The following is a 23,334-nucleotide window of genomic DNA, read 5'->3' as shown; positions in this document are numbered from 1 at the left end:
GGTGGCTAAGGCTACACTCGGCGTATCACCACTGCTGAGAACGGGCTGTGGTGGTGGATGCAGCTGGAAGGGGGATGCTCGTGCAGCCGGAGACAGACAGTGCCCAGCACTGGCTCTGCCAGGCTCCTGCACCGGTGCTGGGCAGCGCCTGGTCCTGTCTTCACTTACAGCTGTGCTGTGCTCGGTCCCACCCCGCTGCTGGCACCTGCTGCATTTCCTAGGGTAGGCAGAGCTGCTGTCTGGTGCACAGGGTGCCAGGCCTGCCTCTCTCTGTGCTGCCCGCACCGAAGGACCTTGGCACTTGGCCTCTTAGCAAGAGAGCGAATTAACCTCCATCTAGAGCTGGGGATGCAAATCTCCCTCTGTCCAGCTGCCTCCTGGTGTCTCCTCTGGGACTCCCAGCAGCCACCTCCAGCTCAGCTCGCCAGTCTTCTCCCCCCAGTCACAAGATGACAGAGGAAGAGGCGCCTGCCTCCCATATAACCTCTAGCCCCGTGGTTATGGCACTCACGTGGGAGACGCAGGTTCAATTCCCCCTCTGTGTGCTGCGCAGGGCCCCCCACATGAGGGGGGTAGGGTACACTTTACCGGGGCCTGCAGCCCCTGGGGGCCCGGCCCAGGCTGTAACCCCCCCTTACCATGAGGAAAACATTGAGGCTAAATTGTAGATCCCGCCTGAGGCTATTTATAGAAACTTATTTCCCTGTATCTAGGTATCTATTGTCCAGATCTGGTGCGATTCGCTGGAGGCAGTCAGAAGCCGTGTTAGCGCAGTCTCACGCAGCATTGTGAACAGGGAGCTGCTGGCCCGGCCCAGGCCTGTGTGTAGAATAGACAGTGTGTGACTGTGCAGTTAAACTAGGACTTGTCGTTTGAGACTGAGAGACAGGGAGATTCGTGCTCCTCTCTGTGACATGGTCCAGCATCTCCAGATCAAGAACTGCCAGGCCCAGAGTTCCTTGTGCACAGGCAGGAGGGGGGGACAGCTGGCGGGAGGGGCAGAGCAAAGCACCATCAGACAGTGGGAGCCAGGCTGCTGCTGCTTCTGGCAGGATTTGCAGGGCCAAATATAGGTGAGTAAGTGTCTAATTCACTCACAGTCACACCCCCCCCCCCCCCCCATACTGCCATGTCTGGTGGTGGCTATAAATACAAATCTGGCAGCCAGAAATGCAAAGAGGTAAAAGAAAGGGAACTAAAAGAAGCTAAAGGACACCAATCTCTCCTCCAGTTTTTCAAATCAGACAAGGCCTTTCTGCAGTCAGGCAATATACGAACTAGGGAAGCAGACGAACAAAATCAGGACACTGACAGGCTATAATACCTTTATAATGACCCAAGAGTTACGAAATAGTCAGCAAACGTGTAGGACTCAGGCTGGGTGTTCTGTTAAACCAAACTAGCAAAGGGGGGGGGGGGGGGCCATTTTTCAGAAATGTCGAATATGTAACAGTAATTTTAAAATTCAAGGTTTTTCCATGGCGCATATGATTTTATGCGGGGAGGTGAGGGCTTGTGGGAGGTGTGGGGGAGGGGGCCCGTGTTACAAGTTTGTGCTGGGCCCGAAAAAATTATGCTTGGGCCCCGCTGCTGCAGAACAGGGACTTGAACCCGGTCTCCCCCGTGAGCGGTCTAGCCCCTGACTAGGGTCATTGTGACGAGCTCACCATGGCCCACTGACAGCGAGTAGAGGGTAAAACAACGTCCGCAGGAGCAACTGAGAGCGACCTGGGCCAGACTTACCCGTAGCCCGCGGGACGCAGCGTGGGAGAGCCAAGTTCAAAACAAGAGGCAGAGGGGGCTCGAGCCTGGGCCTCTCATCTCATGGCAGGCTGTAGGGCAGCACCACCTGCGTTGTGAAACTAGCCCTTCGTTGGCTTTGCTTTGCTTTGCTTTGTAGGCGTGCCTGGAGACCTAGCACAACATTTCCACTGCTCCAAGACAAGGGTTTGTCCACTTTTTGGATGCACCAGCATTTCTCCAAAGTTTCAGGTTCAGCTGATTTTTTTTTTCTTTCAGTTTTTCGGAGCTGCCGGCAAACCAAAAAAACCAGTGACCCCCCAGCTCTGGTTCTGGTGCTCTGAGCCTGCCGTTACCTGTGCATTGTTAACAACACCAACACGCGTGTGGCTTTCTCCCTTGCTGTTCTCTCCCCGGTGCAGGTAAACGCTCCAGTGAGGGTGAAGGGCTCCAGCCGGGAGCTGTGTAAAAAAGTGTGTGCCCGCCAGCGTGAAAAGGACCTGACAGAACAGGCCAGTGCCCTCCTGGCAAAAGACAAACAGATTGAAGCTTTGCAGCAGGAGTGTCGGGAGCTGCAGGCGAAGCTCACAGCTGGGAAGGTGAGAGTCTTTCTGGGGTTTCCTTGCTGGCATGGGCAATCCAACGCTTTCAATGGTGCGATTAGGCAGTAACGGAAAATGAAGCTCCAGTAGCTGGTGTGAGACAAGTTACACCCACCTGGAAGCTGACGTCATGTGGTCCGAGAGCTTGGGAACTATAAGCCCGAGTGAGTCCACTGGGAAAGCTGGTGGCAGAGAAAGTGTCTGGGCCTCACGGGGTACATCTACCCTACAAGGAAAGACCTGCAGCACTGAGTCTCAGAGCCCAGGTCCACTGATTAGGGCTCTTGCGCGGCAGGGCTAAAAATAGCAGTGTAGATGTTCAGGCTTGGGCTGGAGCCTGGGCTCTGAAACACAGCAAGAGGGGAGGGTCTCGGAGCCTGGGCTGATGTCTACACTGCTATTTTTAGCCCCAGAGCACGAGCCACTTGAGCCTGAGTCAGTTGACCAGAGATCTCAGACTCGCTGCTGTGGGGTTTTTCCCAGTGTAGATGTTCCGAAGGCAGAATTTGTGCAAGAGACCTGTGCTGTGACTGAGTGCATACGTCTGAGCTGCTGCATTTGCTGCTATATCCATTCTTATCCAAAGCCAGGGACAGCTCACTGGAACGTCACCCTCTCTCTGCCTTCCTTCCCATCTTTCCACTTCCTGAGATGCAGCTCAGTGCATGCGCGCAGCCATTACAAGTGTGATGATAATTAAATGCATAAAGCTACATCACTGCAACATTAAGGCTGTGAACACACAAATTTGGAGATGCAGAGATAAGGTGGCCATAGTCACCTTAACTCTGCCCTGATGTGTTTGATGTGTATTACAATATGGTCTGTTGTTACATGATCGCATAACATCATCATGTAACAAAGCACAAGAAGAAGTTTACTAATCTGAGAACACCCCCAGGATTGTCTCTTTCCTTACCCAGATATGAGACAGAGTGCTAGGCAATGTGGTCTCAGCCTAAGGAGAACTGGGTGAACAGTGTGTAACAACCACTTTATTTGATGAATTTTGCTTCCTTTTGTGTCCCTGAATAGTCCCTGAATAGATGGTGAATATTTCACGTGTATTTAGTATCATTTTTGGTGTGTAGCTTGTTAGAGAGGAACGTGGGAATTACAAGCCTGGCTCAGACTCATGGTCCAGTTAGCCCAGTGTTCTATCTCTGACAGCGACCAGCCCCAAATGCGTCAGAAGAAGGTGCAAGAACCCTACAGGGGGCAGACGTGGGATAACCTGCCCCTCTAAAGGTCTTATCCTGGTCTCTAATACTTAGAGATTGGCTTAAGTCTTGAAGCAGGAGGGTTTATTTCCCTTCCAAAATGTTTATCAGCATTAACTCTTCGGGTTCGAGATGTATCCGTGCATACTCTTTGAATTTCACTAATTTGTTAGCTTCAGCAACATCTGGTGGCAGTGAGTTACATATCTAATTACATGTCCAGTGAAATAGTATTGCCTTTTGTTGGTTTTGAATTTCCCACCTTTTAATTTCACTGATGTTCCCTAGCTCTTGTGTTCTGAGACAGGGAGAACTACTAGAGTGCCGTTTTATTTCATCCCCTCTTATTTATCTAAGGTAAACAGCCCCAGACTTCTCAGTCTCTCTTCAGATGAATTTTTTCCAGGCCTTTGATCATTCTTGTTGCCCTTCTCTGAACCTGCTCTAATTTTGCAATTAAAAAACAATTTGTTGTAAATATTTTCCCTTCAAAATTCAAGCTGTTTTGTTTGGACGCATAGATCACAGCTTGTGTTCCCTGCCTGCCCGAGTGACAGGAGCTCTCGAATGGGGTGTGCAGAGTGCATACTCACAGCTGCAGAATCGGAATTGGGTTTCCATGAATATTCTGCATAACTGTTTAATAGTACTTAAAATGTGATGTTTTATCGAATGCTGCTGCCACTGAATGTATTTCAGTATTTTGGAAAGCTTGCCCCAAAGTGAATTCCTTCCACAAGCAAAATATTCATGGCTCAGTTTTAGCAGTAGAGCACGTTAATTATTGCAAATGCTTCGTTTTGTACATATGATAACATTGCAGCATTGCCAGTCTTTACTAGTATTCTCACAATACTCCTAGTTACTTCTCTGGCCCATGTTCACACCTCACAGTCTTTTCACAACCCCATTGTGAGGCCAGGCAGGGCTGTTTTCCTCATTTTACAGACAGGGAATTGACCTAGATTCACGAAGGACTTAGGCATCGGGATAGCCATCATCACAACGCCAAACTTTTCGGTGCTTAGAAAATCGCTGGAACACGCTGTCCTCCACAGGGCCTGAGTTTGGCACCCGGCTTCCTTGGTCAGCGCCTGGGGAGCAACAGGTGCCTAAGGATATGATCCACAAAAGCCAGCAAGCTGGGGGCGGAGCTGCCTAATCTAGCCAATGGGAGATGGTGACTAAGCTCCGCCCCCTCACAGAGGCAGATGCTGAAATCCAGGCTGCAGGGAGGTGCCTCTTTATGCTAGTGATTCACAGGCAGGGATCCCGCAGGCGTTTCTTGGGAGAGTGACTTAGGCAGGTGCCTAACTCCACACAAGACAGCCAGAGGTGCCACCCTGCACCTGTTCAAACCCTCTCCCCCGCTCGGGCAGGGGGGGAATTGAATCTGGGTCTCCCACATTCCAGGCCAGTGCTCTGGCCCCTGGACTTAGAGATATAAGGTGGGCATTGCCATCTCTGCCCTATTTGAATGGAATCTGATCCAGGAGGGGGCCTCTGCACACAAGAGAAGCAGAGAAATGCCTGTTTTCCCTGGCCCATGGATCGTTTCGGGCTTAGGGGGGATCCCGACAGGTGTCTGGACACCTAGAGGGAGGCAGCCGTGCGTGTGTCCAGAGGCAGAAGTGTACTGCCGAGGGAACTTTCACTCCGAAAATGTCGGTGTCATGTGAGTTTAGACGCCTGCAGGTTTCAGTGGGAGTTTTGAGAGTCACAAGGGAGCCTAAAATAGGTCCTTAGATGCCTCACCCTAGATTTAGACACGTAAACCTGGTGTTTAGGCATCTTAGGGAATCTAGCCCGAGGTGACTCATCTGGGGTTAAACAGGAAGTCTTGGCAGAGCAGGGAATTGACTCAAGCCCCAGGTTGCTACTCGAGCCTGTGGCCTGCACTTCCTCTCAGTGACTTCAGCTGTGCTCCCACCTGCTGAAACACTGCGGTGGAGCAGGGCCAGAGCGCTGAGCTCCTTTCAGCACTGAGCCCGCATCATGCCATGCTAAATCCCCTGGTCTATCATTGTTTGTAATGAAAGGACCACACTTAGGGTTGCGACAGCAACCCCGCCACAGTTCAAGAAGGCCACAACTAAAGGTGGGGTCATTTTGAGCTGGCCGGAAGGACACCTCTGCCTTTAATTCCAGAGTGATTAGCACTGATCTGGAAACCAGCGAAGTGGATGAGTAATTCAAATGATTCCTTCCAGGGCATGTTACTTGCATTTATCTACATGGAATTTAGTCAGGCAGAAAAAGGCAGAATGAGATCTGACAGCTGGAAGTTGAAGCTAGACAAATTCAAATTGGAAATAAGTTGCACATGTTCAACAGTGAGGTGAGTTAGCCATTGCAACAACTTAGGAAGGAAAATGGGGGGGGGGGGTCTTCTGTCATTTGAAGTCTTTAGATCAAAATTAGATCTCTGTCACTGATCTGCTCTGATCCAGAAGTGATGGGCTTGATGCAGGAATCACTGGTAACATCCTCTGGCCTGCAGTACACTGCAGGTCAGACTGCATGAGGTAATAGTCCCTTCCAGCCTTAAAAAAAAAAAAATCCATGAATAACTTGCCCACATCTGTATGAATTTTCCTGGTGCCAGCTATAGGCAATTCCCTGAACCTAGGACTATCCCCTTGGCAAATGTCAAGTTCATTCTGTAAACCACAGAGGTACCAGACCTTTCAAAAACCTGTCAGAGGAATTTTCATAAGGGAAAGTGTCAGGCGACATAAACAGAGTGGTGGCAGGCTTCTGAGGCACTGCAGAGGAAGTCAGCAAAGCGAGGTGTTTGGCAGATTGACGTCTGTGTACATTGGAAGGGATAATCTGGACTCCTCACACACACTGCTAAGCTCCAGAGGTGTCTCTGCTGGAACTGGGAAGTGTATTTCCGGGTTGGGGAGACACGTCCCATGCTAGCTCTGAATGACTTAGCAATGCTAAAAGCAGAAGTGGAGCCACAGGGGCACCCCACAAGTTGTGCGAGTGGATAGATGCCGCCATCCCATCCCATCCCATCCAAGACCAAATGTCTGTACACAGGGTGGCTAGCGCCTCCTGCTGCACGGGTTGCCATGGCGATCCTTCTGTTCTTATTGTGCTAGCTAGATGAATGGGAACACTGGGCTAGAGACACAACATGAAACTCACCAAGGACAAATGTGAGGTGCTCATGGATGTGGGTCGGCTGCTCAGTGGAGGTGGTGAGCTGGGGATGGAAGATGACAGGAAGGCAGAGCTGCTCAATGCCTACTTTGCTTCAGTCCCTCCACAAAGAATAGCATGTGACTGGCCGACTAGCGACGTTACCATAGACAATAAAGGGGAAGGGAGGCAGATCGGGATAAGTACAGAACACGTCAGATCTTCTAACCAGTTTGAATGAATTCAAATCAGGGGCTGGATGCTATTCACCTGAGGGTACTGAAGGAACTGGGGAACCACTGGCAATAATATTTGCAAACTCATGGATGACAGAAGAGGTCCCCGACGCCTGGAGAAGGGCTATTGTGGTGCCCATCTTTAAAAAGGGGGAAAGGAGGAGCCGGGAACTGTAGCCCAGGCAGCCTGACTTGGGTACCTGGGAAGCTACTAGAGCAACGTATAAAACATCCCATTTGAATACCTGGAAGGGCTGATCACTAGCCGCCAGCATGGACTGACCGAGAACAAATCATGCCAAGCCAGCTTGATTTCCTTCTTTAACAGGGTAGCTGGTTTGGTGGATGGAGGAATGTGGTGGACATGGTATATCTGGACTTCAGCAAGGCTTTTGACACAGTCCCATATGACACTCTGATGAGTAAGCAGGAGAAATGTGGGCTTGGCGGAGCTACCATGAAGTGGATACATAATTGGTTAAACACCCGCAAACAAAAAGTAACTATTAATGGAATGATGTCGGATTGGAGGGAGATCTCAAGGGGGGTTCCACAGGGATCTGTTCTGGGGCTGGTGTTGTTTAACATCTTTATCAATGACCTGGATGTAGGTGTAGAGAGCAGACTGATCAAGTGTGCAGATGACACAAAGCTAAAGGTAGTTGCCAGCACTTTGGAGAAAAGAGCTAAAATTCAGAGGTTCCTTGATGAATTGGAGAACTGGGCTCTAGACAACAAAAGGCAATTTAACAAAGACAAATGTAAGGTGCTGCTCTTAGGGAAGAAAAGCCAAATGCACAAATACAGAATGGGGGATAACTGGCTTGGCATCTCTGAGAAGGATCTGGGAGTTGTGGTGGATCACAACCTCAACGTGAGTCAGCAACTTTAGGTTGCATTAACAGAGGCATAGCATGCAAGTCATGGAAGATGATAGTACCACTCTACTCTGGTAGTACCACTCTATTACTGGAGTAAGTAGTACATAGCTTACTCCACACCTGATTCCAGCCAGGTGAATGATATCTGGAACAAACTTAATTCTGTCCATTTTATGGACTTGCAAAGTATGATGAGAGAAAAACTCCTTTCCCCCAGCGGCAGATTGAGGTTTAGTACTGATGAATGCTACAGCGTGTTGTGACAAGCACTGCATAGCTGGGGAGAGGGAGACCTCATCTGGCTAAGAGTGCTAGTGCAGATCATCAGCTGGTGAAAACAGTCATCTTTCCAAGAGCTACAGCAATTTATATTGGCTGTGCCTGCTCTGATGAGTCCACAGTGAAGAAATAAAGGTGAAAACTTACCCTCTGTTCTTGTTTTCCCCACTTGCCTGGCAGGAAAACAATTCATTACAATCTAAAAATTCACCTTCTTCGTTTGCACTAAGCTAAGTCTGTTAACTACAGTTTAAGTGCTTCCATAACATCCCTGCTAGGGGTTTGCACAATGTAACTAGATAGATTTTAAATGGATTTGGCTGCATCAGTGCAAGTTTTCTATTATATACAACCTTGGTTTCCAAATCTGGGAAATGGGGCTAATAAGCATTATTTACTGATGGCTGGAGACACTGTGAGTCTGCTGTGGTACAGATGTCAGTGCAATTGCCCCATTTTGCAGTGTTGCAGAGCGTTGGGCTCTGAGGGAAGTGATTTCCCTGAGACATTCTGCTCTAGGGCAATGGCTCTCCATCATTCTTCATCCGCAATTAAAAGCAAGTTGCAGTTTCTTGCCATGACCCAAATCCAACAATCATTGTGGTAACACAGGATTGTGGGATTGAGGTCCCAGCAAGAAGCCATGGCTAGATTTGGGTGCAGGGCAGGAGAGATGCTCGAGGACTGGGAAAGGGTAAATATAGTACCCATCTATGAAAAGGGGAATAAGGACAACCCAGGAATTAGAGACCAATCATCTTAGCTTTGGTACCCGGAAAGATAATGGAGCAAATAATCAAACAATCAATTTGTAAGCACCTAGAAGATAATAAGGTGATAAGTAACCATCAACATGGATTTGTCAAGAACAAATCGTGTCAAATCAACCTAATATCCTTCTTTGACAAGGTAACAAGCCTTGTGGGTGGGGGGAAGCAGTAGTTGTGCTATATCTCCACTTTAGTAAGACGTTTGATACTGTCTGACACGATCGTCTCATAAACAAATTAGAGAATGTACTGTAAGGTGGGGGAACAACTGGTTGGAAAACCACACTCAGAGAGTTATTAATGGTTCACGATTGAGCTGGAAGAGCATATCGAGTGGGGTTGTGCAGGGATCTGTCCTGGGTCCGGTTTTATTCGATATTGTCTGTTCAATATCTTCATCACTGATTTGGATAATGGCATTGAGAGAAGACTTATAAAGTTTGTGGACAATGCCAAACTGGGCGGGGTTGCAAGTGCTTAGGAGGACAGGGTTAGAATTTAAAATGATCTTGACAGACTGGAGAAATGGAATGAAATAAATGAGATTACACTCAATAAGGACAAATGCAAAGCACTCCACTTTGGAAGGAAGAATCAATTGCACATATACAAAATGGGAAATGACTGCCTAGGAATGAGTACGATAGAAAAGGATCTTGAGGCTACAAACTAAATACGAGTCAAGATTGAAAACATTGCGTGTGTTTAGTCTGGAGAAGAGGAGACTGACGGGGAAACACCACAGCAGTCTCAAGTCCATAAAAGTTTGTTATAAAGAGGCGGGTGATAAATTGTTCTCCTTAACCTCTGAGACCAGGGCAAGAAGCAATGGGCTTAAACTGCAGCAAGGGAGATGTAGGTTGGACATGAAGAAAATCTTCCTGCCTGTCAGGGTGGTTAAGCACTGGAACAAATCACCTGGGGAGGCCGTGGAATCTCCATAACTGGAGATTTTAAGCACAGGTTAGACAAACACCTGCCAGATAATACTTAGTCCTGTCTCAGCGTGGGACACAGGACTCGATGACCTGGCAAGGTCCCTTTTAATGCTACATTTCTATGACTCTATGCAAGCTGGTGGATGGGCCACTGGACAGGACCTGGTGAGGGGTGGTAGAGGTGCAGGTGCTCCTTCAGCTCCTTATTTCTCCACTGGCATCACACACAGCACTGGGGAATTGCTGCTGCTCTGGAGATAGCTAAGCACTGAGAGCAATGGTGTGACATGCAGCCCAGACAGCTTTTGTCGTGGCATCTCCCAGTAGTGGAGCTCTGTGTGTTGTGGGCAGGGAGCAGCTGCAGTGGGAGTGGGGTGTAATGGCAGGAGCAGCAGCCTAGCTGGGCCAGACAGAAAAGCTCCTGGACAAAGCTCTTCCTTCCTGATCTCATGCTCCCCCAGGCCCTACCACCCGTCTGCTGGAGATTTTGGGTGGGGAGGAGAGAGATTTTGCATAAAGCAGCTGACAGCTAAGAACCACTGCCATAATGGACTAGACATAGGTCTAGCAGCCAGGAGGAGATCTAATCCTGACTTGTGTGACTTCAAGTCAGTCCGTATCACTCCATGCCTCAGTTTCCCCCTCTGTTACATGGTATAGCAAAGTTCCACTCCACTGCACCCTCTTGTGGCAAGATGTAGTACAACTGCAACTCTGCCTCCAGGTCCCCCACTGTCTTCTGGCCTACTCCATCCGGAGTGACCTAGCCCCACTTTGTAGGGGATGTCTATATTGCTTCTGGGAGCGAGCCAGCTCCACAGACTTTTGCCAGTGAAGTTCACGCTAGTGCACTGCAAATAGCTGTGTAGACATTGGGGCTTGGGCTGGAGGCTGGGCTCTGAAGCATGGGGCATCTTGTCCCAGGCGCCTGTGCCTCCAACAACTCCACTGTCCAGGGGCTGGCTCGCTCTCCCCCTCACTCAGGGGTTCAGGCAGGGTGCTTACCTCCAGCTCACCTGCTCTTCTCAGCCTTCTCACAGGCTGCTTCCTAGAGACCCAGCCCCCCGGATCAGTCTCCACCCCATCACCATCTTTCTCCTTTCCTTAAGCCCATCCCCTCACCCAACCGCGCTCTCCCCAGATGCAATCAGTGAGGTTATAGCACTGCCGGGCTCCTGTAACCATTCCGGTGCCTGACAGGGTTCACATTCCATCGCACATGGGGATAATGATATTTACCTGCTCTGTAATTCAGTCATGTTTATAGGGTGCAGAGTATTGCTAGGGCCCTACAGCGGCAGATCCAATCGTGGGGATAGATCATGATTTCCTGGCTCCCAGCTTTTTCCTTAATCCAGTGGGTTATGGGCTTTTGGAAGGAATGTACAATGCCCCCTTCAGCAACTCTTCCAAAATCCATAAGTGCAGCTTTGTACAGAATGGGCCTTTTGTGGTTTTTAACCTGTAAAAACAATTTTTGGTCTCCTGAAATTTCATGAAACCCAAATTTTGATGGATGCAATAGTAAGTGAACAAACTGGTGAACAATCTCCCATGAATTTTTGTGAGAAAGGGTCTCCCTGGTTTCCCTTCATTTATCTGTGAAAGCTGCAGAGTTTTCAGCAGGAGTGTAGGGATGGGTGACCAGCCAGCACCACAACTGTTGCCCAAACTCACTTTCTGAGTTTCAGGATTGATCAGCTTCTAACTTTCTCAAAACATGAATGAACAAACAAACCAACCTTCTTGGGACAGAATTTTAAAAAGTTTTTTTTCCAGATACTTTCCAGATACCCCAGCATTTAAAATCCAGGTTTAGAGAGCTACCAAGAGCCCAAACTACTTCCTAACAAAAAGTGGTAAATAGCGAGGTGGCAAAATTTGCAGATGATACAAAATCGCTCAAGACTGTTAGCAGACTGCAAAGAGTTACAAATGGATCTCACAAAGCCGGGAGACTGGGCAATAAAATGGCAGATGAAACTCAATGTTGATAAATGCAAAGTAATGTACACTGGAAAACTTAATCCCAACTGTACATACAAAATGATGGGGTCTAAATTAGCTGAACCACTCAAGAAAGATCATTGTGGATAGTTCTCTGGAAACATCCACTCAATGTGCAGCGGCAGTCAAAAAAGCAAACAGAACATTAGGAATCAGTCGCAAAGGGATAGATATTAACATAGAAAATATCATAATGTCACTAGATAAATTCATGGGACACCCATATCTTGAATACTGCGTGCAGGTCTGGTCACCCCATCACAGAAAAGATACATTAGAATTGGAAAAGGAACTTAGACAGCTAAGAGGGGGTCTGATAGAGGTCTGTGAAATTGTGACTAGTGTGGATAAAAAGAACAAGGAAGTGTGATTTACTCTTTCACATAACACAAGACCCAGGGGTCACACAATGAAATTTATAGGCAGCAGGTTTGAAATAAACAAAAGGAAGCACTTTTCACACAATGCATAGTTAACCTGTGGAACTCATTGCCAGGGGATGTTGCGAAGGCCAAGACTATAATGGGGTTAAAAAAAACAAACTAGAGAAGTTCATGGAGGACAGGTCCATCAATGGCTGTTAGCCACGATGGTCAGGGATGCAACCCGATGTTCTGGGTGTCCCTAGCCTCTGATTGCCAGAAGCTGGGAGTGGGCAATGGGCTGGATCGTTCAATGTTTGCCTGTTCTGTTCATTCCCTCTGAAGCACCTGGCATTGGCACTGTCGGCAGACAGGACACTGGGCTAGATGGACCATTGCTCTGACCCAGTATGGCCGTTCTTGTGTTCTAACATTCACACTGAGCAAGTCAGCCCCAGACCCTGGCTTTGAAGGGAGAAGGAGGCTAATTAATGTCACCCTGAGACGCCATCTGCTGGGCATTACCGGGCGTGCAGGGGCTCCCATAGGTGCAGGGTACAGAAACTCTCTTAAGTTCACATCAGCAGTGCGGTGGCTGCGTGGCTTCGCGTGGCCGTGTTCTGCCTATGGGGAGCTGCGGTCACACATTGACACAGGTGACTCTAAGAGGCACAAGCCTAGATTCACAAACGTACCTAGGTACCTAAGTCCCAGGTTTAGCCTCCACAGTGATCCACAAAACTCTGCCAATCCCTGCAGGCGCCTAAATTCACTCAGCACCTACGTTTTCAGGGAGAAAGTTCCCGTGGTGCCCATGTGTCAGCGTCTGGACACGCACACTGCCGCCTCGCTCTAGGTGTTGAAACACCTAGCTCCTGCCTACGTCCCAGAACGATCTGCAACCTGGGGGGTAGATAGTTCATCTGCCTGTGTCACATGTGGGGCCCATCTGGTCATGTGCTCAGAGGTTGCCGCCTGGATCAGGTTCCCTTCCAAATCTGCTCAGTGGTTAGACCCCCTCAGCTGGGATGTGGGAGACCCAGGTTCAGTTCCTCCCAAGGCAGAGAAAGGATTCCAGCAGGGGTCCGCTACCACTCAGGCATGTGCTTTAATCACTGGGCTATGGGGTATGCTGATGTGCATGGGAGAGTCCCTCAATCTCTTCCATTGACGCTGTTCCACTGGGGATAAATAATTAGTCCTTGCAGCAGGGGAACTGGACCATGGGTATCTCAGCTGGCTACTTTAACCACCAGGCTACAGTGTCTCTCTCTCTCTCTGGCCCAGCACCTCTTTAAGTGTTGATCCCAAGTGGAGAAGCACTCACAAAAGAAATCAAAAGTGAGTCACTGGGTCAGAGAGAAAGTGAGAGAGAGAATGACGCTGGTGGTTAAGGCAAACTTTTCCCCCTCTCCAGGCAGTGGGAGACTCAGGGTCCAGCCCCCTCCTCCAGTGATTCTAATTATTTATCCACAATGGAACAGCTTCAGCAGGAGAAATGTAGGGAGGCACACATCAGAATATCCCATAGCTCAGTGGTTACTCTCTACTGAGAGGTAGAAGATCCCTGTTCAAGTCCTTTATCCCCCTCAGGCAGAGGGGGGAATTGTACCTTGGCTTCCCACAGCCCAGAGGAGTGCTTTAGCCACTGGGCTACTAGTTATAAGGTGGGTGGCTTGCTCCTGAGGGAATTCTGTGCCACTGCACATGCACAGAATTCATGGGCCCCGCAGATTTCTTTGCTTCCCTGCAGAAAATGATGGGGAAACAGAGGGAAACCACGAAGGGCACTGGGGACGCCCATGGGCATAGTTTTGGGGAGGGGCATTGCCCCCCCCAAGAGAGGTGAGGTGTGTGGATGGCACTTTCTATGAGCACAGAGCTGCCTGGCTGAAGGAGGGTGCCACTTGGCTCTGGACATGGCTTCCTGGGTCCTAGTGCCGGTCGTTCCCTCCTTCTGTGTGCTTGGAGCCATCCTGTTTTCTGTACAACAGTGAGTGCCTGTGGTGGGGCAGGGCGAGGGGGGAGGGGGAAATGGGGGTAGGAGGTTGGTGTGGGGGGAAGAGGCAGTGTGGAAGGAATGAGGGTGGAAGAGGGCAGGGGGAGGGGGCTGTGGGAATGAGGTGAGGGGGATAGGGGCAGGGTACAGTGGGGAGAGGAAGGGGGAGTGGATGGGGCAGGGGACAGTGAAGGGGAAGGGCTGGGGCAGGGGATGAGGAAGAGAAGGGGATAAGAGAAGTGGGGAGGAAGTGGGAGCCCAGCATGTGACGTCCCGACGGCAGCAGCAGCTGGCACACCTCTCTTAAGCAGACCCATTGAACTCCCCCTCCCCCCCAACAAGCCCCACTCTGCCCCTGGACTGCTCTGACGAGACCCCCACACCTGGACCCCTACCCCACTGAGTCTGAATCACCTTCACCTGGACCCCTGCAGAGTCCCATTGCCCCTGCACCCAGAACCACCCAACGAGGCCCTGGGCATCCAGATCTCCCACTGAGCTGCCCGAACCCAGACTGCCCCACACAGAACCCTCTTACCCCACACCTGGATCCCCCCACACTGAGCCTTGCCACACTTGGATCCTACTGAGCTGAGCCAGCCTGACCACACCTGGCACCAGGGGGCAGGGTCCCAAGTTTTTTCTAGGGCAAACCCAGCCTTTTGTGCTGTGTCAGGGTCAGGTACAGCCGCACCCGAGTCCGTGTCCTGGGGTGTGGGCTGCAGGGTGAGCTCCCACTGCCATGCAGCCAGTGGCCTCTGCTCCCCCTGCCATGCTGGAGCCACCACATTTATTTATTGCCAAATAAAATTTGCAGAATTTTGAAACGTGCACAGAATTTTTATTTTTTGGTGCCAAATTTGTACTTTTGTTGGCACAGAATTCCCTCCGGAATAGTGGCTGCATCGCCTCCTCTGGCTGCGTTGTGTAGTTGGGCACCTGCCTAAGCAATTCCAACAGGAATTACCTTAGGCCCCTGAGCCATGCGACTCCAAGAGAGGATTCCTGGCTGCGAATCAGTAGCAGAGATTGGCACCTCCCTGCAGCCTGGATTTAGGCATTTATCTCCATCAGGGATTGGGCCTTAGTCATCATTTCCCATTGGCTAATTTAGGCAGCTTCCCGCCCAGTGTGCTGGCTTTTGTGGATCGTATCCTTAGGCGCCTATATCTCCCCATGCATTGTGCAGGGAACCTGGGCACCTAACGCAAGCTTTGTGAATCACAGCGTGTTCTTGTGATTTCCTAGGCACCCCAAAATTAGATGTGATGATGAGCATCATGACATCTAAGTCCCTTTGTGAATCTACACCACAACCATTTTCTTCAGTGCTTTGGGGATACACAGGACCTGGCCTCCTTTCATCACATTAGTCATAGTGGTTTGCTCCAGGAGACGCTGCAAACAGAGCTCTGTGTGCCAAGCTATGACAGTGCAGGTGTGTTTGTGCCACTCTGTTGTCTATTGAACAACACTTTGGCAATTCATGCTCAAAACCAGCATCCTCTATCTTCCATCCTTTCAACCACAGGGGCTACATCATATTGTGTTTGCATTTCCTTAGGAGGGACCTCATTGCCTGAACCTCATAGACTTTGATCACCTGTTGCGGGAATCTCAGAAGGAAGTGTTACGGTTACAGAGACAGATTGCACTGAAGAACTTCAAGGAATCTCTTTCTTCCTCTAAAACTGGTTCAAAAAGCTCTTCGTCAATTGCTGCCATGTGCTTGGGACCATCTGTGCCAACTCTAGATACCAGCATAAATGACTCATCTCTATCAAAGGGGGTGCAATTAGGAGAGCCAACACTAGCAATGGAAGCACATAGGAAGGTGAGAGATCTGGGTCACTGATCTGAAGTTTTTGCTAATTAAGCAGTCAATTAATGAATGTTCTTACAGAACTTTTACCATGATGTAATTGCTAAGATTATTACAGTTATTATCCTCTCTGCCAGAAATAGATATTATAGGTTTTTAAAATGACCTTTTAGGTATTCAAAGTCATCTCTGAGTATATGATAATGTGTCATATAATGAACAGAAAGAATAAGTCCAGTTGCTATAGAAAGCCCAAAAAGCATATCCCCGAGTGAACCCTATAGCATCTGGCCCTGCAAAGTGACAGGGGTGTAGATAGAAACAGATGAACATGTATGGCCTGCCCCTGTTCTTTTTGTGTCTCTTTGATTTTGCAAAACTTCCATTAAAAGGTAGCACGTATGCAACGTTTTTCCATTTGTGAAGTTGGGCAAAAAATATTTCCCATGTTCTGGAAGCCTCTGAAACTGTATTGAAGGTGTGTGAAATAGGGTGGCTCTGTGCGCGCGCATGTGTGTGCATGCATGTACATGTGCATATGCTAAAACCCAGTATACAACAAACAGGTTAGTCTGACAGGACCTATCTTCCATAAAACCATGTTGACAGGCATTAATGATATTACCTTCTTTTAATTCTTTATTAATTGAGTCCTATATCAACTGTTCCATTATTTTGATTAGGATTAATGTGTAGCTGAAAGGTCTATAATTACCCAGGTTATCCTGTTTAAGTATTGGCAAAATATTAGCTTTCTTCCAATTCTTTGGAACTTCCACGGTCTTCTAAGACTTATTGGAAATCATCATTAACTATCCAGCGAGCTCCTTGGCCAGCTCTTATAAAACTCTTGGATGCAAGTTTTCTGGATCTGCTGATTTAAAAATGGCTAACTTTAGTAGCTGCTGTTTGACATCCTCCTTAGTAACTGTTGAAATGGAAAGTATTTCATCATCATATGATGTAAATATATCATCTGGTTTATCCCTTATACAGAACGGAAATATTTATTGAACATTCTGCCTTTTTTACATTATTATTGAAAATTCTACTATTTCCATCTAATAATGGACCAATACCACATTTGGAATTCCTTTTGATCCTAATACACTTTAAAAACACCTTCTTATTTTCTTTAACACTGCTAGTATGGATTTCTCCTTGTGACTTTTTGCTTCCTTTATTAATTTTCTTCATTTCCCAGCTTCTGATTTATATTTGTTAATAGCAACTTCCCCTTTCTTCTACTTGTTATATATTGTGTTTTATTTTATTTTTTATAGTGGCCTTTACTTCCTCTCTAAATTAGGCTGTTTTTTTTTTTTTTAGCCAGTGCAGCCGAATTTCTCAATTGTGGGATTGTGGCTTTTTGGGCATCTAGTAAAATGTTCTTTAAACAATTGTCAATTATCATTCACATTTTTCTGTTTAAATTATTTTCCCCAACGGATTTGGTCATAATTGTTTTCAGCTTTGTGAAACTGGCCCTTTAAAGGACCAAGAAAATATATTACTAGTTTGGACTTTATTCTGTTTGCACATAACTAAGTAATCAAGTTATGATTTATCACTTGCAATTAAGCATCTACTAATTTTTAATTCTGTGAGCAGTTCCTCTGTCTGTCAAGATGAGGTCTAATATAGAACCCCCTCATCTTGGATGCAACACTTGTTAAGTTAGGAAATTGTCATCTATAATTTCTAGTCATTCCAAGGACTAGAAGCAAGCGACCTCCCGCACTATAGCACGTCACTGAGACTGAAGTCCCCCTGGATAACACAGTCATAGATAGGTGCTTAAGGAGCTTTTGTCCTGTTCCCTAGTATGTTTCGGTGGTCTGTAGCAGATGTCAACTACTGTTCCATCTTGTTCTTTACCTGTTAGGACTTTGATCCATAAGAATCCAAGACCATTTGTTTCCAAGTTGTCAGTGACTCGGAAACAGGTACTGCCATGTTTGACATGGAGTGCGTCTCTCCCCTTCCTCTTTTGGCCACTCTGCAGAAAACAACTGAATGTTTCATACTAGTCAATAAACTATTGACTAAACTTTTGCAGAACACACATTAAGACTGCAAATCTAAATATATTTTTACCTCCCTGTAGACCCACAGTCCCCAAAATGTCCATGCATGACACATACGTACGCACACACATGTACTCTCTTAATATCTCAGACAGGCTGCTTTTCAAATACAGGCTCTTTGTCACTTGGTGTTATGTGCTGGGACCCTCTGTGCCAGTGATGGATACCTGCTCACACGACTCATCTCTATCAAATGGGGTGCAATGTCCGGACAATTTAGCTCAATAAAGAAAAGCCAGTGGAACTGCCCAGCTCCTCCAGCTGCATCTGTTCTCCCAGGCTGCTTCCTTGCCTCACCAGCACCCCTGGGCAGCTCCTCAGCCCAGTGAATGTTACACCCCTAGTCTTGCCACTCGGATACTCCATTTCCCCACTCCCTTAGTCATGGTAGCCGGTGCCCAGAAGGCAGGCTAAGGGAGTTTCCTCAACCAAGTGCTCCAGAACAAGTTCAGTTTTCACCCCAAATGCCTATCACAAGAGGCTTAGGTCACCTTCCCTTCACGGGTGCAGTGCAGGAACTTCAACTCATCCTAGCTCTCCATTTGTGCTAGGTCTACACTACCGGTGACACTGCTGTAGTGCTACAGTGTAGACACATTACAGTGCTGGAAGGGATTGTAGTAAATCCATCTTGCCGAGAGGCAGTAAATAGGCCAGTGGAAGAATTCTTGCTTTAGTGGGGGTTAGGTCGACCAAACTACATCACACAGGGCATGACTTTTTTCATAGCTCTGAGCAATGAAGCGAAGTCAAGCTAAGCTTTAGGTGTTGACCAGACCCAGGCCTGCTGATGGCGGGGGGCAGGGAGGGGGAAGGAAAGGTGGGAATTGCCCAGGGCCCAGTGATTTAAAAGGGCCCAGGCGGATGAGATAGGTACCATGGGGGCAGGTGAAGTGTCCCCTTGGGGAGGCTAGCTCCCCATCCCGTCTCTTCCACCCACAGCCCCACTAACACGCCACCCCTGCTCTGTCCAGGCCCCGCCCCGCTCAGCCCTGCCGCTCGCTGCTTGCCGTCCCCCTCCTCTCTTCCACACCCCCATTCCTCTCTCAGGCCCCCCCCCTTGCTTGCTGACTTGGGGGAACTAGGGGTGTGGAAGAGAGGAGGGGGGCCAAGCAGAGAGGGGGGAGGAGGGGCAGAGCCGAGCAGAAGGGGCGGGGCTTGGGTGGAGTGGGATGGGGCCTGGGGCGGAGTGGAGGTGGGGTGGGGCAGTGGGCAAAAGAGGCGAGAGGGGCAGCTAGACTCCCCGAGGAGAAGTTTAACCCACCGCTCATGGTTAAACCTCAGCCATGCCTTTTTAGGGGGCCATCGACTGGTCTGCCCTGGGGCCTGGAGCTGCTGTCAGTGGGCCTGACCAGCCCTAATATGTAGGAGAAAGAGAAAGACTCAGACTGACGCAAAGGAAGCGGTGGACATGGTGCCCTAGTCTGATGCTCAGCAAGAGTGAAGCTGTGGGCTGCCCCTTGGCTCGGCACCAGGAAGTCACTGCTTAGATTTCTGCTCTCCTCTGTGCCCAGCCCACCCTCCTCAGCTTGACACATCCATCTTGATCTGTCGCAGCAGCCCCCCCACGTGTGTCTGTCAGCTTCCCGTGATGTGCCTGGCTGATTATCTCACACCGGGGCTCCCTGGGGCCTGTCCCCTCCTTCATTCCCCGTCTGGCTAACCTGTCTGTCTGTTTACATTTGCATATTACCACCCGCCATCAGATTCTCTACCTTGCTTCTTTTGTGACCCCATTTGGGATGAGCGGCCAGGCGATGGTGAGAGGGGGAGAATTGCATCCAAATTTGCCTGGGAACTGGAGTTTGCAGCTCTGCTAAGGAGGCAGCTTCTCTTCTTGGACAGGCTCCCGTAGTGCCCCCAAGAAGGGCTCATTTCCTCTCCAGCCCAGCATGTCTTTTCTGCTGCTTCCATTTCCTCTGGTGCATTTCCTGGGTCAAACACCTCTTCTACCTCTCTCCCCTGCCCAGCACTGCCCTCTTCCCCCAAACGCATTATAAAAAACGAAGGAAATTCCCACACAAAGAAATTGGGTAACTTAGGGTTCAAGTTACTGAACTGGGTTTCTTATCACCACAACCCCTAAAATCAGAGAAGATTGCCAGTCACCTTATTCCTCTGCCCCTCCTAGCACAGCTCCCCTTCCAGACATCATCGGACACAAACACACTCAGCTCCACAGCAAACTCCCTTTCCACTTCACCCAACTCAATTCCTCCCAGTGTGAACTCCAGATGCAGAGTGTCCCAGCCACAAACCAACCATACCATACGTTATGCTCTCTAGGGAACGTAGCAGGGTGCAGCCAAAGTGTGAGTGTGGGTTGTGCTGTGAGACAGCAAATGCATGAGTTCATGGTGGCAAGCGAAGACAGGTTGAACAGGACTGTCTGAGGTTGCTGAGGTGAGTGGCGGTGCAGAGAGGGGCAGCCAAGGGGAGCAGGCATTGCTGGGAGGGGTGAAAGTGCGGACTCCACCGCAGACAGCATTTCTGCAGCAGGGCTGGCAGGTGGGGCATGCCCCCAACCACTTGAGAAGTTCCCTTTGTTTTGTGTGTGGGTGGGACATGGTCCTTGGGGGGCAGCTAGTGTGGGTACTGGGAGAGTCTGGAAGCAGCGGGAGGGGCTGGAAATCGTTTGCAAGCCCTTGTTCTTGTACTGTACCCAGCCAGCGTGCAGCCAGAGCTGGGCGAGCTGCTGGGTGTGGACCAGGATCCGAACCGAGGCCGGGGTTCTTCCAGCACCAGACAGGCCGGGAGGGACCGGATCTCGCTTCCTGCCACAGCCGGGTGGCACCGCGGCCCTGGGCTCGTCTAGGGTTTGGGGCACAACTTCTCATCTGGGGGGCGCCAGGCCCAGGCCCATGTCCCAGGCAGCGCCCCGTGCACGGCTTCCCCGGCTGGCTGGACACCGCTCCCCGGCTAGGCCTGGCCTGGTCCCCGGCGGCGGGCGGGCTGGGGCCGGGCTGAGCAGGGCGCTGCGGGGCTCAGCCCCAGCCAGGCCTGGGCTCGGTTCGGCTCAGCCCCGTGGCAAGGCCGCGCAACGGCCCAGCTGCTCCAGCGTCTCCCTCTCGCGGCCCGGCCCGGCTCGGTTCGGCTGAGCGCCGGCGGCGAGGCGGGCCCTGCAGCAGGGCCGGGCGCTCTGCGGCCCCATCCCCGCCGCACCGAGGCCGCTGCTGGCCGGGAGCCGGGCGGGGCGGGGTCCGGCCCTGGACCAGCCTCGGGCGGGGCCCAGCCAGCGCCTCCCCTGCGGCCGGCCGGGCGAGTGGTACGGCCGGGGCCGGGCTGGGGGCGCAGTCCGCCAGCGCTCGGCCGCCGGGCAGGACGCGGCTCCCGGCCCGCCCAGCCGCAGCTCCAGGTAGGTGCGTGTCCCGGCTCCCGGCCCGGGGGCTCATTGCAGCCGCCGCCAGCCTGGGCCCTGGAGCGGGCGGTTCTCCCCCGGCGGGGCCGGGCCGGGCCGGGGCGCACGGTGTGTGTGTGGGTGGTGTGTCACGGGGAGCCGCGTTAGCCGGGCCGGGGGTGGCCGGGCGGGGGTAGCCGGCGGCGGGCAGGAGCCGCTCAGCTCAGCTCAGCTCGCGGCTTTCCAGCTGCTGGGAATTTGCTGTCAGGCTTTCAAAGCACCTGCCGCTTCCCGCAGCAATGGACGTTTCCCTGGACACTGCTGGGCCGTGCCCCGGTTCCCGGCCATGGTGAGCAGGGGCCGAGCTCCTGCACGGCGCAGGCCGGAGACCTGCCCCAAATAATCCCCGGAGCAGCGCACACAGCGTCAGCCCAGCGTCCAGGGACCCAGCCCGCAGTTCGGCACCATGCCCCGTGGTAGCCTGGTCCAATGGTCCCTGACGCTCACTGTGACACACGTACATCTTCTGTCCAGTGTGGATGTGTCCAGCTCCAGCCATTGCAGAGTATCAGACTTTTCTCTGCTAGACTGAGGAGCCCATCATGGAATAATTGCTGCTCATGGAGGTACTTACCCTCTGATCAAGTCACCCCTTAACCATCTCTTTGTTACAATAAATAGATTGCGTGCCTGGAGCCCTTTACGATGAGGCAGGTTTTCCAGGCCTTTAATCATTCCCGTGCTCTACTCTCTCCAATTTATCAACATCCTACTTGAATGGGGGGCTCCAGAACTGGACACAGTATTCCAGCAGTGGTCACACCAGTGCCAAATAAAGAGGTAACATCACCTCTCTGCTCCTACTCGAGACTCCCCTGTTTATGCACCCAAGGGTGGCAGTAGCCCTACTGGTTGTAGAGTAGCGCTGGGAGCTCAAGTTCAGCTGATTAGCCACTGGGACCCCTGAATCTTTTTAAGACTCACTGCTCCCCAAGATGATATCCCCCTCGTTGTGTGAGTGTGGCCTGCATTCTGTGTTCCTAGGTGTGTATGCTTACATTTAGCCATGTTGGCTAACATGAGGGGGAAAGGAGTTCAGGAGAGCTGGCTGTATTTTAAAGGAACCTTGTTGAGGGCACAGGAACAAACCATCCCGATGTGTGGAAAGAATAGCAAATATGGCCAGGCGACCAGTTTGGCTTAAAAAAAGAAGTTTTGATGAGCTTAAACACAAAAAGGAAGCTTACAATAAGTGGAAACCTGGTCAGATGACTAGGGAGGAGTATAAAAATGCTGCTCGAGCATGCAGGAGTGAAATCAGGAAGGCTAAAGCACAATTGGAGTTGCAGCTAGCAAGGGATGTGAAGGGGAAGAAGAAGGGTTTCTATAGGTATGTTAGCAACAAGAAGAAGGTCAGGGAAAGTGTGGGCCCCTCACTGAATGGGGGAGGCAACCTAGTGACAGATGATCTGGAAAAAGCTGAAGTACTCAGTGCTTTTTTTGCCTCTGTCTTCACAGAGGAGGTCAGCTCCCAGACCACTGCACTGGGCAGCACAGAATGGGGAGGAAGTGAGCAGCCCTCAGCGCTGAAAGAACAGGTTCAGGACTATTTAGAAAGTCTGGACATGCACAAGTCCATGGGGCTGGATGCAATGCATCCAAGGGTGCTGAGGGAGTTGGCTGATGTGACTGCAGAGCCATTGGCCATTACCTTTGAAAACTTGTGGCGATCGGGGGAGGTCCCGGATGATTGGGAAAATGCAAATCTAGTGCCCATCTTCAAAAGAGGGAAAGAGGAGGATCTGGGGAACTACAGATCAGTCAGCCTCACCTCAGTCCCCGGAAAAATCATGGAGCAGGGTCTTCAAGGAATCTATTTTGAGGCACTTGGAGGAGAGGAAGGT

The 23,334-nt window shown here is 50.3% G+C and overlaps 1 protein-coding gene across 2 annotated transcripts in view; it reads left to right on the top strand.

The window, feature by feature from the left end:
* Positions 1-23,334, top strand: part of TSPOAP1 (TSPO associated protein 1) — a 155,325-nt gene that overhangs the window by 23,837 nt on the left and 108,154 nt on the right. The window contains exons 4-5 of one of the 2 annotated variants that reach the window (XM_067537720.1): positions 2,163-2,339; positions 15,749-16,018. In XM_067537720.1, the coding sequence (XP_067393821.1) occupies positions 2,163-2,339; positions 15,749-16,018 (447 nt within the window). Of the gene's footprint in view, positions 1-2,162; positions 2,340-15,748; positions 16,019-21,300; positions 21,449-23,334 lie in introns of those variants that run through there. The other variant, XM_067537718.1, reaches the window with a different exon arrangement.

This window comes from Emydura macquarii, unplaced genomic scaffold (genome assembly GCF_026122565.2).
Source record: "Emydura macquarii macquarii isolate MOO-44397 ecotype Brisbane River unplaced genomic scaffold, CSIRO-AGI_Emac_v2 contig_450, whole genome shotgun sequence".
Classification (NCBI taxonomy): Eukaryota; Metazoa; Chordata; order Testudines; family Chelidae; genus Emydura; species Emydura macquarii.
This window is presented reverse-complemented; position numbering and strand designations above follow the sequence as displayed.